Genomic DNA, 14,454 nt, shown 5'->3' on the forward strand with positions numbered 1-14,454 from the left:
CTAATTACTTCTTCTGTACTTAATGGATTACCACCTATGTGGTAATTTGTGGGCACTTTGTTTTTGCCAAAGGGGATGACTATACACTTTTTGGCATTTAGCTTGAGGCCATGGCTCTGGCACCAGTTGTCTGTTTCTATGAGGCCCTTTTGGAGGATGCTTGTGTCGGCTGGAGAGTCGATTATGGCACCCAATATGCAGTCATCTGCGAACTTGGTCAGCCACAGTCCTTCCGTGTTGGCCTGTACCTCCGAGAAATATATACTGAACAAGAGAGGTCCCAGGACTGAGCCTTGTGGGACGCCACTTGTAACTGATTTGAAGTCTGACATGGCTCCAGCAATTCTAACCATGTGGGTTCTGTCCAGTTTGCAACCCATCTGGTGACATAGGGGTTTATATTTAAGCTGGTGAGCTTATCTATAATGCCCGAGTGGGGTATTGTATCGAAGGCTTTTGCGAGGTTCAGGTAGGCTGTGTGGACCACCTTCCCCTCGTCAATCGCCTTGGTGACTGTTTCAAAGAAATCAACCAGGTTTAAGAGGCAGGATCTGCCCTTAACAAAGCCAAACTGGGTAGGATCCAGTGTCTGTAGTTCCCCAATATCTTTATGAGGTCCATGATGATCCTTTCCATAGCTTTGCAGACCAAGCTAGTCAGGCTTATGGGGCGATAGTTTCCAGGATCCGTTGAGGCACCACCTTTGTGGAGAGGGACCACAGTTGCTGTACGCCACTCTTTGGGTACATATCCTGTAGTAAGGCTGAGACTGAACAGTAGTTTTATGTTTGGGTTTAGCTCTTCTTGGAGTTCATGTAGAACGCAGCCCGGGACACCATCCGGTCCCATTGATGCTGTGTTTTTTGCTTTGGAGAGGGCGGCTCTTACCTGAGCATCTGAGATGTCAGGGGGGCAGCACTCTGCTGGGATAGATATTTGCCCTTTTGGTGGTGGTGGTGGGGGGGGGGTTTGCGCTGAACCTGTCAGCTAGGATGTTGGCAATGTCTGTGGGTTCGGTGTATTTTTTGTCATTTTGGACTAATTCTGAGCATATCTGGGAATTACCACCCAGGTTCCTAACATAATTAAAGAAAGCCTTGTGATTATCCTTAGTGTCCTGTACAATTTTTCTCTCGAAGCTGGACTTAGACGATTTCATGAGTGCCCGTAGTTTTTTGCTAATACTGATCAGAGATGCCTTCCCTTTTTGGAATTTTGCTCTATGATTTAGTAGCTTCCTCCTTCTATTGTATAGTTTGTTTACGGCTGGGGTCCACCAGACAGGACGTCTGCCTTTGGAGGATTGGGTCTTGGTTTTATTTGGGATCGCATGATCCATGCATTCCTGAAGGTGTTCATAGAATGCGTTTATAAAGAATTCTGCGGTCTGGGCTGTATTTTCCACAGGTCCGGGGGCTTTGAAGGATTCCACCTCGGTTTTGAGGAGTGTGAAATTTGCTTTAGAGAAGTTTTTCACTGTGGTTTTCTGGGCTGGGGGCGGGGTCGGGATGTGAATATCCAGTGAGATTAGTTTATGGTCTGATCTTACCAGTGAGGGATACACTTCTGGTCTGGAGCATAGAGTCCCCATGTTGGTGATGATCAGGTCCAGTATGTTTTTCCCCTCTTGTGGGAGTGGTAAGAAGTTGTTCCACAGCATTTGAGTTTATAAATTCTAGGAACCTTTGGGCTAGGGTGTTGGAGCTAAGGTAATGCTCCCAGTCTATGTTTGGATAGATGAAGTCGCCCAATATAATGGTGTTTGGAGAGACCTTCATATTTTCCAGTGTTCTCAGGAAGGCCGAGTGGGGTTCCTGGGTTAGGGAGGGTGGTCTGTAGCAGGCTATAAACTGGAAGGCAGTTTTACCCACTGTTAGTTGCACATGGATAGTCTCTGATGCTTCGTGCTGTGCCACCAAACTGGAGGTGTGGGTATCTTTGACGAATATTGATACTCCCCCCTCCTTTTGTGGGTCGGTCCAAGTTTTGGGTCCGAAAAGCATGGTAAGAGGTATAACCTGGTAGTGCTGTGGTGCTCTCGGGAGCCTTGAACCAGGTTTCTGTTACTGCACAGATATCGATGTTCTCCATGCTAAGGAGAGTTTGAAAGTCGTGCATCTTGAGGTTTAGACTTCTGGCGTTGAGTAGCATTACTCTTAGTTTCTTATCCCTTGTGATACTTATGGAGGTGGGTTTGTCTTTTTAGGCATTTAGGAGGCATGATCTGCCCTTAACAAAGCCGAACTGGGTTGGGTCCAGTGTTTGGAGGTTCCCAATGTCTCTGTTAATGAGTTCCATGATGATGCGCTCCATAACCTTGCAGACCAAGCTAGTCAGGCTTATACGGCAATAGTTTCCGGGGTCTGTTGTGGCTCCACCTTTGTGGAGTGGAATAACTGTTGCCGTGCGCCACTCTATGGGTATGTAGCCTGTGGAGAGGCTGAGTTTGAACAGTGTGTTTAGGCGAGGGGTTAGTTGGTATTTGAGCTCATGTAGGATGCAGCCTGGGACACCGTCCGGTCCCATTGATGCCGTGTTTTGGCTTTGAAGAGGGCTGTTTTAACCGGAGTGTCTGTGATTTCAGGGACTCAACATTCTTCTGGTATGATTATGGGCCCTTTTGGGGGTGAGAGGGGAGTGAAGTTTGCGCTGAACCTGTCTGCCAGGATGTTGGCGGTATCAGTCGGTTCAGTGTATTTTGTGCCATTCTGTACTAACTCAGAGCAGATTTAAGCATTGCTACTTAGATTCTTGACATAGCTAAATAATGCCTTGTGGTTATCCTTGGAGTCCTTGGCAATTTTTCTTTCAAAGCTCGCCTTGGATGATTTTATGAAGGATTGTTGTTTCTTGCTAATACTGATCAGAGATGTCTTCCCTTCTTGGGATTTTATTCTTTTCTTTACTAGTTTGCTCCTCCTATTGTACAGCTTGTTTATGGCAGGAGTCCACCAGACTGGTTTCCTTTTCTTGGAGGAGTGAGTCTTGGTTTTGCTTGGGATGGCACGATCCATGCATTCTTGTAGGTGCCCACAGAATGCATTAATAAAGGCTTTTGCAGCTGGGACAGCGTTATCTTTTAGAATTGGGGCTTTGAAACTTTACACCTCAGTGTTAAGTAACGTGAAGTTTGCTTTTGAAAAGTTTTTCAAGGGGGTTTTCTTGTCCAGGGCTGGGGGCGAAATGTGGCTATCCAAAGTAATTTGTTTATGGTCAGAGGTCAGATCTAACCAGTGAGGGGTTGACCTACGGTGTGGAACACCGGACACCCATGTTGGTGATGACCGGGTCCAACATGTTGTCACCTCTGGTGGGAGTGTTGACCAGTTGAACCAGGGCATTTGAGTTTATAAATTGTAGGAAATGTTGGGCAAGGGAGTTAGTACTTGAGAAGTTCTCCCAGTTAATGTTTGGGTAATTGAAATCACCCAGTATTAGGGTGTTTGGTAGGACCTTTATGTTTCCCAGTGTTTCCAGAAATGCGCAATGGGGGTCCAGGGACATGGTGGGTGATCTGTAGCAAGCTACAATTTGAATTGCAGTTTTGCCCGTTGTTAGTTGCAGGTGGATGATCTCTGAAGCATCGTGCTGTGCTACTAACCTGGAGGTGTGGGTATCCTTGATGAATATGGATATGCCCCTGCCTTTTGTATTTCAATTTGGGTTCTGTGGCCGAAATGTATGGTATGCGTTGTAGCCTGGTAGTGCTGGGGTGCTCTCTGGAGACTTAAACCAGGTTTCTGTTACTGCACATACATCGATTTTCTCCATACTGAGGAGTGCCTCGAGTGCGTCCATTTTGAGGTTTAGACTTCTGGCACTGAGTAGCATTACCCTCAGTTTTTTGTTACTTGTGCTATTTATGGCAGTGGGTTTGTCTTTTGAGCCTTGCCTAAAAAAGGCACTATGGGGGTGGCAAGAGCCTTGGCCAGTATTCGAAAGCCTAAAGGTGACAGGTGCAAGCTGCCTCTAGCGAAGCAGCGTGGCTTGTCGAGCATATCATCCCAGGCAGAAAGACACAGGATCTCCTTTGAATGACACTAGAAACTTAGCCAATTGTTGAAATCCAGAATTTTTTCTTTATACCGTGGTATCATTTTTGGTGAGGGCAGGATGCTACTCAGGGTCAGGGTCATACCGGCCTGGGCTAAGTGATCAGAGAGCTCTTCCATGTCTCTTTTCATGTAGTTCAGGGAGGTACGGCTCAGGTCATTCACACCAACATGAACAATGACAGAGTCATATTTGTACTTGTTCTGGAGTGACCTGAGTGCTTGTGTTATGTGTCGGATTCTGGCTCCCAACAGGCAGCTAACAGTATCCTTCTCCTTATTCAGCCTAGTGAGTGGGACGTCAGTGTGCCTGATTATAGAGTCACCTATTACTAGTATGTTGGGTATGTTATTTTGCCTTAAGGGCTGTGACTGCATGGCACACTGGTTTTGTGAAGTATGTGTTTTATGGTTTGTGTTGGGGGGTGGAAGTTGTTTAGATGTTTGCTTTGAGGTCTCTGTTGGTTTTGCAGATTTATATTTAGAGCCTTCGAGTATGTTTTCATGTATTTATGTGTGTTTTTTCCCGGTGCTGGTTTAATGGGTCTATGTGAGACTGGTGGTGTGATGCAAGTATTTCCCTTCTACTCTCGACTGTCTGATCCAATCTTGGGTTGAGAGAGCTTAGCCTCCAGTTTTGGCTGTATAATTGCATCTCTCACATGTATTAGTGTTTGGTGGTAGGAGGAGAGGGTTGTCTGTGTACATGAGGCAGTTTTAACATTGCCTCAAAATGCCCAGATTCACCAGTTGGACTGGACAGTACACATGAAACTGACCTTTGGACATGCCTGGATAGGTACAGTGAACTGTTTTACTGGATGGCTGGTAAGGTCGAATTGTCCTTCTGTACAGTACAGGAGGGTCTAGTGCTAGGATTTGTAAGTCCTTGCTATAAGTTTTGAGCAAGGGCCGGGCTGAGAAATGAATGGCTTGAGTGCTCAAGTTGAAAGTTTGTCCAGTTCCAAGGGAAAAATTGAAGAGCAGACTTTGTGGATCCGGGAACAGTTTTACGCTAGCTAACCAGCGCTGCCCGGCGCACAAAACCAGGCAAATGTGGTATTTATAGCAGGGAAATGAAAGAGAGAGAAATTAGCCCAAAATGGCCAATAAACTACTAATTTCTGGGCTGAAACCACTCCTCCAGGGACAGAGAGGCTGCTCAAAGCTCCCCTCTCTCACAGCTGAACAGAGAAACTTTCTTCTATCCAAGTAAGGTATGGGCAAACACAGAGATCTGTAACATAGCCCTGAATTCAGCACTAACCTGAAAACTGAACTATACTAGCTTAGAAAGGCGGGAAACGAGTATTTTTTTCAGAAAATAAAAAAGATACACTCAAAAAAACACTTTAAATGCACAGAAAAGGATACTTATTGCTATATATCGCAGATCAGAGTTGTAGTCAAGGCCCCTAGTAATAAAGTAGGAATAAACACAAATACAGTAAAAGCAGATGAATAAAGTGCAATTTTTTCTTGTATATATATATATATATATATATATATATATAGATATATATATATATATATATATATACACACACATATATACAAAAGAATGGAAAACGAGCAAACTGACTTAAACAAGTTACCCAATTAACCAGAAATTAGACAAGTTCTAACTGCACACTCCTGCTACTAGGGTGCAGGGGACTCTTTTTCAAAAAAAAAAAAAGGTGGCCTGGATCAGTGCTCAAGTTATACAAACAAGGCTAGATTTAGCAGGCCTGAATCTGGTCTATGCTACAGCAACAAGGCACACCAATTTCAGAAAGAAACAGTTCAAATAAGCATGCACAATAAGCCTGTGACCAGAAATTCCCAGCTCACCAGGGCAGAATCCAGTCTCTCCTCCCACAAGAGTGCAGACCACAAACGCTCAATGTAGAATAACTGGCCTGAAGCCCATGTGCTTTTAGAATAGCAGACACTGGGCCTTCAATCAGCAATTCCCAGCTTAGAAGGATCTAAGCTACCTGTCCTGCCACAACAGTGCAGCCCACAAACCTTCTTAATGTAAAACAGCCTGTATGAAAGCCCAAGTGCTTAAACCAAAAGATTTAGAATAACAGTTACAATTTAATCAGGCACTACCAAGCAGTAATAAATGCAGTAGAATAAATAAAATTGAGTACTTTTAAGAAAAGCAAAATAAAGTAGGAGGAAACACAAATACAGTAAAAGCAGATGAATAAAGTGCAAATTTGTTTAAGTGCAAGGAGAGAGGAAGGAAGAACCTAAGTGGGTTGGCCACCTCAAATCTTCTCTCTCTACTGGACTTCAGGCACAACACTTGCAGCAGTACATCATTCATGAAGATGTGCACAAGGAAAGGACCAAAGTGTGGCACTAAGGCCAGAACACTCAGAGTAGCAGTGGTAGACCACAAGGGGGAAAAGTTCTAAATGAAAGTGATCCAGAAAAAGGGAAACACCCAATTTGTCAGATCCACTAATATTTCATCTAATATAAAACAAGTTCTAACAATGGCCAGTCTTATCAACATTATGTTTTTGTGCACAGCCTTAATGTTATGTTCCATCAATGTTCCTGTTAAGGTAGACAGACATGGCTACTATTGACTTTTTGTTTTTGTTTTTTGGGGGGGGGGGGGTTATATTTTCATATTTCTTTTATTTATTTAGTTAGTTATTCTCGTAGATTCCAATTCAGGCTTTTTGCCCCTTCACCATGTTTGTGTGAGTGGAGTTAGTATATTTTTATATTTTAGTAAGGGACTGTCAGATGTCGAGTGAAGCCTTATGACTGCATGAAAAAAATATATATATTATTTAAAAATTCTTTCTTTTATTCTTTTCAAGTTTTACATTAAATTTCAATGGCATAAATAAAATAACAGAACGGAGGAACCCGGAAAGTGTAAAACTAAAAAAAATTGGTCATCTATTATTAAAAGTTTTTCGTTCCAAACCCCTATGCCTCTTAAGTGTTTGTTCATTTTTTTATTAATTTTCAATGGATTCAAGACTACTCTCCGTGTTGTTTAATCACAAATCCATACATAAGCAGTATTTCCAAAACTGAAGCTTAATTAACAAGTCTGTAGAGACATTCAATGCAACAGTTCTATAAATCAAATAGCAGTACTTTAAACGAAAAAAATATGTACTGTATAACTATATATATATATATATATATATATATATATATATATATATATATATATATATATAAAAACAAGAAGGTCGAAAAATAACATTGAATGTGTAGATCAGTGGGACTGGAGTTTTGCTCCTTTCTCCACTGCAGTGTGATCTCAGAACCTGTATACATAATTAGCAGGGGGTGGAGAGGGCTATAAATACACAACCACTCACAACTGTAAATGCATTATATAATTTCCACTGGCATTTTAGAAGGCCATTTGTTATACACACACATACAGTGGATATAAAAAGTGTACACACCCGTTAAAATGCCAGGTTTTTATGATATAAAAACAGAGACCACAATAAATAATTTCAAAACATTTCCCACCTTTAATTTGACCTATAACCTGTACAATTCAATTGAAAAACAAATCTTTTGGGGGGAAAAATATAAAAAATAAAAAACGTACAATAAGCTGGTTGCATAAGTGTGCACACTCTTAAACTAATACTTTGCTGAAGCATCTTTTGATTTAATTACAACATTCAGTCTTCTTGGGTAGGAGTCTATCAGTATGGCGCATCTTGACTTGGCAATATTTGCCCAGTTTTCCTTGCAAAAGTGCTCCAAATCTGTCAGATTGCGAGGGCATCTCTTGTGCACAGCCCTCTTCAGGTCACCCCACAGATTTTCTATTGGAATTAGGTCTGGACTCTGGCTGGGCCATTCCAAAAATCTGGTGAAGCCATTCTTTTCTTGATTTGGATATATGCATGAGGTCATTGTCATGTTGAAAGGTGAAATTCCTCTTCATCTTCATCTTTCTAGCAGACGCCTGAAGGTTTTGGGCAAAAAGTGACTGATATTTGGAACTGCATAATCCCCTCCACCTTGACTCAAGCCCCAGTTCCAGCTGAAGAAAAGCAGCCCTAAAGCATGATACTGCCACCACTATGCATCACTGTGGGCCTGCCGTTCTTTTGGTGATGTGAAGTGTTGTTTTTGCACCAAATCTACCTTTTGGAACTGTGGCCAAAAAGTTCAACCTTGGTCTCATCAGACCATAACACATTTTCCCCACATGCTTTTGGGAGACTATGTATTGTTTTGCAAATTTTAGCCAGGCATGGATGCTTTTCTGTGTAAGAAAAGGCTTCTATCTTGCCTCCCTACCCCACAATCCAGACATATGGAGAATACGGGAGATTGTTGTCACATGTAGTACACAACCAGTACTTGCCAGAAATTCCTGCAGCTCCTTCAGTGTTCCTATAGGTCTCCTTGGCAGCCTCCCTGACTAGTTTTACCTTGTCTTTTCATCAATTTTGGAGGGACGTCCAGTTCTTTGCAACGTCACTGCTGTCCCATATTTTCTCCACTTTTTGATGTCTGTGTTCCGTGGTATATCCAATGCTGTGGAAATTTTTTTGTACCCTTCTCCTGACTGATACCGTTCAACAAGGAGATCCCTTTGAAGCTTTGTAAGCTGTCTGCGGACCATGGCTCTTGCTGTAGCAGGCAACTGAGTAAATATCAGGAACATCCTACTAGGACAGCTGAACTTTATTTGGGGTTAATCAGAGTCTCTTTATTTGATGGTAGGTGTGTACCCAAGAAGACTGAATGCTGTAATTAAATCAAAAGGTGCTTCAACAAAGTATTAGTTTAAGGGTGTGCACATGTAGGTAGCCAGCTTATTGCATGTTTTTCATTTTTTTTTACATTTCCCCCTAACAGATTTGCTTGTTTTTCAATTGAATTGTACAGCTTATAGGTCACATTAAAGGTGGGAAAAGTTTTGAAATGATTTATTGTGGTCTCATTTTTTATATCACAAAAACCTGGCATTTTAACAGGGGTGTGTATACTTTTTATATCCACTGTACATATAGACACACACACATTATATGGTCACATCAAATATCAAAAGCATATTTGACTGAAACTTTTTTGGGTGGTGAAAGAAAGCACAAAATACCAAACACATTTTACTTAATACAAAATAACTGAATGCTCATTTTTGTAGTGTTTTTAAGTAGGAGTGTACAGGAAAATGAATGTTTGACTTAAAAGGTTACAGTAGTTGGTATGTATGTGCAAGTATTTGCAGGTTAGGTAAAAGGATAAATGTAGTGTTTTGCATGTCTGATGATGTGTGTATTCTGTGTCCTTTTGTATTGTGCAGTGGTACTGTTAGGGGTTTTACTAATGAAATGTGTAGGGTTAGAGTTAGCACACGAGTAAAAGTGTTGCAGGGGGAAAATTACAGTTGTGTAAAAATCTTTCCATAGCAGTAGATGTCCCTCTCTTCACTGTTGCAATATTCTTTACCTAAGGAATGCCCAGCCATGGACAGCCCAACATCCTGCCAGTATACCAAAGTCTTAAGCACTTACAGGCATTGTATGTCACACATATGCTCCCTGTGCATGATGTAGGGCATAAGAGTGATGTAATAATGCAAATACAAAAAACTGAAAAGCCCCAGGAGGAACAGAATACCCTCACGGACAAACAGGAACATGTGCGTCCAGAAGGAAAAGCAAAGAAAGAAGGGAGATAGGTTCTTTGGCCAGGAGGGCAACCACGACACACGACAAAAGTCAGGACACAGAGGGAAGGAGGGAGGAAGGGACCAAACAGTAAAAAGGACATTTACTCTTACTGTAAGATTTTACACAACTGTACTATGTCCTTCCATGCCACTGCTGCAGTATTCTCCACCTAAGGGAGAATGCAAGAGCTCAAGAGGAAGCCTGGGATGAGAAAGAAAAGAACCTTCCACAAACCCATGAAGGATAGCCCTGGAAATCACATCCAACTCGTAATATTGTAATGCATCCATACACCACTTTTATGCCCTACGTATTGGGGAACCTACATGTGATGTACGTCACCTAGAAGAGCTGAAGGCTGTAGTATATTGGCTGGACACTGGGCTATTCTTGGCAGGAGATCCTTTAGGTGACAAATACTGCAACACTGCACATTACATTGTTACTAAAAACATTTTCCCTAACAGTACCAGATGGCACTTGATCTTGGTTTTGTAGTTGGATGTATTATATAGAGTACTTTTAGTTGGACAGAATTTTGATGTGCTGTGATTTGATACGAGTTTTCAGTGTTTTGTGTACATATGAATTTTGATAGGAGTTTTCAGTGCTTTCTGTGCATACGACTTTTAAATATTTCATGAGACTCATATACACACACAAATGCAGATGTAAACCACATTATATCATTTCCATTGGCATTTTAGTAGAACATCTGTTTTCAAACCTCTTGTGGTGGCAGTGGCTCCAGTGTGGGAATGATATCACTATCTTCAATTTCCATTTCATCTTCTCCAAACAGGGTCTTCATTGCCTTTTGTTGAGTTATAACACTCGATTCAGTAGAAGGAGCATCAGCCTCAATTTCCCCTTCTTCTCCATCCTCCTTTGTCTCACCAGTTTCCACAATTACTCCTAGATCGACCTTTACCACCCTCATATCCAATACACCATCAATCCAAGCAAGTTCAGTATCTTTGGCTTTGCAAAACTGAAGAGAACTGACTAGAGAGTCTTTCAGTCGAACCTACATGGAAAACACACAAAAAAAGAATAACCTTAACATATGGAAAGCTGCAGTATTTAAATGAAGTTGCAACCAACAGAAGACATACCCAGGTTTAAAAAAAAGTAGCTGAAATGTTGGAGAGTAATGACTATAGCAAATTATAATTGGGAAACAATTGTATAGAAAGTCGATTATATGTCATTAATAGACACCCTTGTAAATGCTTTATTTTGGTTTTAATGTTGATATCTGTTTACTTGATAACAACACAACCAACTAGTACTTCATGAACACAAAAAGACAGCAAAACTTGCAGATGTCCTCCTTTTCCAAAACTTTATTCCGTAAGCACTTTTGTAAGGACTAGTATCCAAACTTCCTCAGACAAAGTTACACAAGCAGTCAATGACTTATATACTTACACAATTAATAAATAAAACAATTATATAAAAAACAATTAAATAATTAAACAACTCAATTCCTTACCTCCTATGGAAAACTATTTACTTTGTATTTCCATATATAATTCATGATTTTATTACTAAATGCCTAGACACTAAATTAGTGACTTGAATTAATATAAAATACAAATGCATTAAGTAGAAAAAAAAAATATATATATATATATATATATATAAATATTTGTGGTATAACTGAATAAATGAAATACCTGGGGCTATGTTTTTTGTGTTAAACCTCCTCCCACCACACACATACAAACACACACACACACACACACACACACACACACACACACACACACACACATACACACACACACACACACTACTATCTAGCTGTTTAAGTTTCAAAATGCATTTAATGGAAGCATATTCATTAAGGCCACGGTGGGTGTGTGCAAAAGTTCTAATTTGCCACAACAATTCCTTTTCTTCTAACCTTAGTGCCCATGGCCCTCCTCTTTTGTTAAATAGTTCCTGGTTCACAATGGCAAACTAAAATTTGTGAGTGGGATGTTGCAATGTGTGCCTAGCCAAAGCATTTGTGGTGGTACCTTTACTTATATGATACGTATGCTCGTATATGCATTGGCGCACTGTCCTTTCTGTCTTTCCTATATAAAAGGATTGGCATTGTTGGCATATAGCAGCATAAACAGTGCCCTTTGACTCGCAATTAAATTTACCTAATATGTTGTATTCAACATCTCTAATGGTTATTTTAGTGCCCACGTGAGTATGCTGACACTGATGGCAGTGACCACATTTGTACATACCCATGTTCTTTTTTGTAATTCTGCTTGGAAGTTCTAAGATGTCCTTTAAATTTTGGCCACGCCGATAAATAATGTGTGGCAATTTTTCAAACTTTTTGTTGATGTGTGTATCTTCTGCCAGCGGTGCCCAATTCTTACAGATGATATTTGAAACAATTTTTGCATCCTTTGAAAAAGTTGTGACAAGTGTGGGACCACCCATGTCTAATATGCCTTTAGTATGGGAATTTGTTTGTGCATAACAATTTCTATCACCATCCGACTCATGAATAAAACCATGGTATCCATTAAACAGGATAGGTCTAAAATGTCCCATGTTTCTCTTGTTAACCACTTCTTGCCTTATTTTATCAAATAGTCTAGGTGGACCAACCTCTACTACTGAACATGGATCTAAGTAAACTACATTCTACTTGGAAATCATCATCAAAAGGAATCATCCTTGATGCCCTGACCAATTGGCCTTTCATAACCGCCTTCTTTTGATGGAAGGGGTGGCTGCTAGAAAAATGCAAGAAAATATTGGAATATGTGGGTTTCCTATATATATAGTTGTTCTAAATCTGTTATGGGCTGTATCTTTTGATATGTACACATCCAGATAGTTGATAGCTTCTGTTTCAAATTGAAAGGTGAAATCCAAAAAGTTAGTGAAACATTTAATCTCTTCTATAAAAATTGGAACTGTGGTGTAATCGCCTTTCCAAATGAAAAACATATCATCCAGGTATCTAGTATACCAGGCAGCATGTTGTTGGAACAAATCGTTTTTAAATAAAAATTCATGTTCCCAATATGTTAAAACACAATTGGCGAAGCTACCACCACAAGGTGCACCCATGGCAACACCTGTAGTTTGTTTATATGCTTGACCATCAAATAACATGAAATTGTTGTGGAGAACTAGTTGTAAGAGTATTTCCAAGACATGTATTTCATCATTATCCATGCCCCTTGGCATACAATAGATGCCTAACCCAATCTATGCCTTGATCTTGTGGGATAACAGTGTATAAATCTTTTATATCAACTGTTAAAAAACTGTAGTTGGCATTAAATTCTAATTTATTTATGCCTTCTAAAAATCCCCATGAATCTGAGCAAATATGTTCTTTGCTTTTTATGATTGGTTTTAGTTTTCTGTCAACATATTTGGCACAAGCATATACAATAGAGCCTTTTCCGTCAACTATAGGTCTAAAAGGCAGATCAGAGACTTTCTTGTGTACTTTAGGACACCCAAAAATGACCGGTGTCTTTGGTGCTGCCATGGTTAAGTAGTGAAGTGTATCCAAATTTATACTACCTTCCAAAAATAGATCGTTAATATGGTTATAAATTTGCTTATATGCAATGTTAATTTCATTAATACTGATCAACTCATAACAGTCATCTTCCAAAACATCAGGCATCTTTTTTATATAATCATGCTCATGCATAAATATAAGCCCCCCTCCCTTATTGGGTTTCATTTCCCGAATTCTGTGTAACTTCAGCGACACCAAAAAGTCCAGCTCATCTGGAGTTATATTACTAGTAGTTTTCTTACAAATGTTACTGCGTATACCATCTTTCAAATCCATTTCACAAATGCGTTCGAATAATGCTATAGTAGAGTGTAGTGGTGGGTTGAACAAACTCGAAACTTTCAAATCATGTGTTAAGCAAGGTGTATTGCCCATTAACACTATTAAATTAAGTTTCCGAGGGAAATTTTTCAAATCCAAAATGGCTTTTGCTAAATCAGCCCTTTTGTCGGGCACAAAACCTCGCAAAAGCCTTCAATACAATACCCCACTCGGGCATTATAGATAAGCTCACCAGCTTAAATATAAACCCCTATGTCACTAGATGGGTTGCAAACTGGCTCAAGGACAGAACCCACATGGTTAGAATTGCTGGAGCCATGTCAGACTCAAAACCAGTTACAAGTGGCGTCCCACAAGGCTCAGTCCTGGGACCTCTCTTGTTCGGTATATATTTCTCGGAGGTACAGGCCAACACGGAAGGACTGTGGCTGACCAAGTTCGCAGATGACCGCAAACTGGGCACCATAATCAACTCTCCAGCCGACACAAGCATCCTCCAAAAGGGCCTCATAGAAACAGACAACTAGTGCCAGAGCCATGGCTTCAAGCTAAAAGCCAAAAAGTGTATAGCCATCCCCTTTGGCAAAAACAAAGTGCCCACAAATTACCACATAGGTGGTAATCCATTAAGTACAGAAGAAGTAATTAGGGACCTGGGGACCCAAGTTGATAGCAATCTCTCATTTGACAACCACGTAACCAAAGTGGTTAGGAAAAACATTTTATATAGCCACCTAATCATGAAGGGATTCACATCTAGATCAGGGGAGGTCACAGTGCCTCTTTACTCATCCCTCATCAGGCCCATAATTGAGTACAATGCCCCTTTTGGGATGTACCTTACCAGACACCTGCAGCAACTGGAAAGACCCCAAAAGTACCTCACCAAGAGGATCAA

At 40.6% G+C, this 14,454-nt stretch overlaps 1 protein-coding gene across 2 annotated transcripts in view; it reads right to left on the bottom strand.

Annotated features, from left to right (window-relative positions):
- Positions 1-10,427: 10,427 nt before the first annotated feature.
- Positions 10,428-14,454, bottom strand: part of CPSF2 (cleavage and polyadenylation specific factor 2) — an 806,201-nt gene continuing 802,174 nt past the window's right edge. For both annotated transcript variants that reach the window (XM_044074658.1, XM_044074655.1), the window contains exon 13: positions 10,428-10,748. In XM_044074658.1, the coding sequence (XP_043930593.1) occupies positions 10,443-10,748 (306 nt within the window). In that variant the 3' untranslated portion in view covers positions 10,428-10,442. The remainder of the gene's footprint in view (positions 10,749-14,454) is intronic.

This window comes from Protopterus annectens, chromosome 6.part0 (assembly GCF_019279795.1).
Source record: "Protopterus annectens isolate FY-2018-M chromosome 6.part0, PAN1.0, whole genome shotgun sequence".
In the NCBI taxonomy this organism is placed as follows: domain Eukaryota; kingdom Metazoa; phylum Chordata; order Ceratodontiformes; family Protopteridae; genus Protopterus; species Protopterus annectens.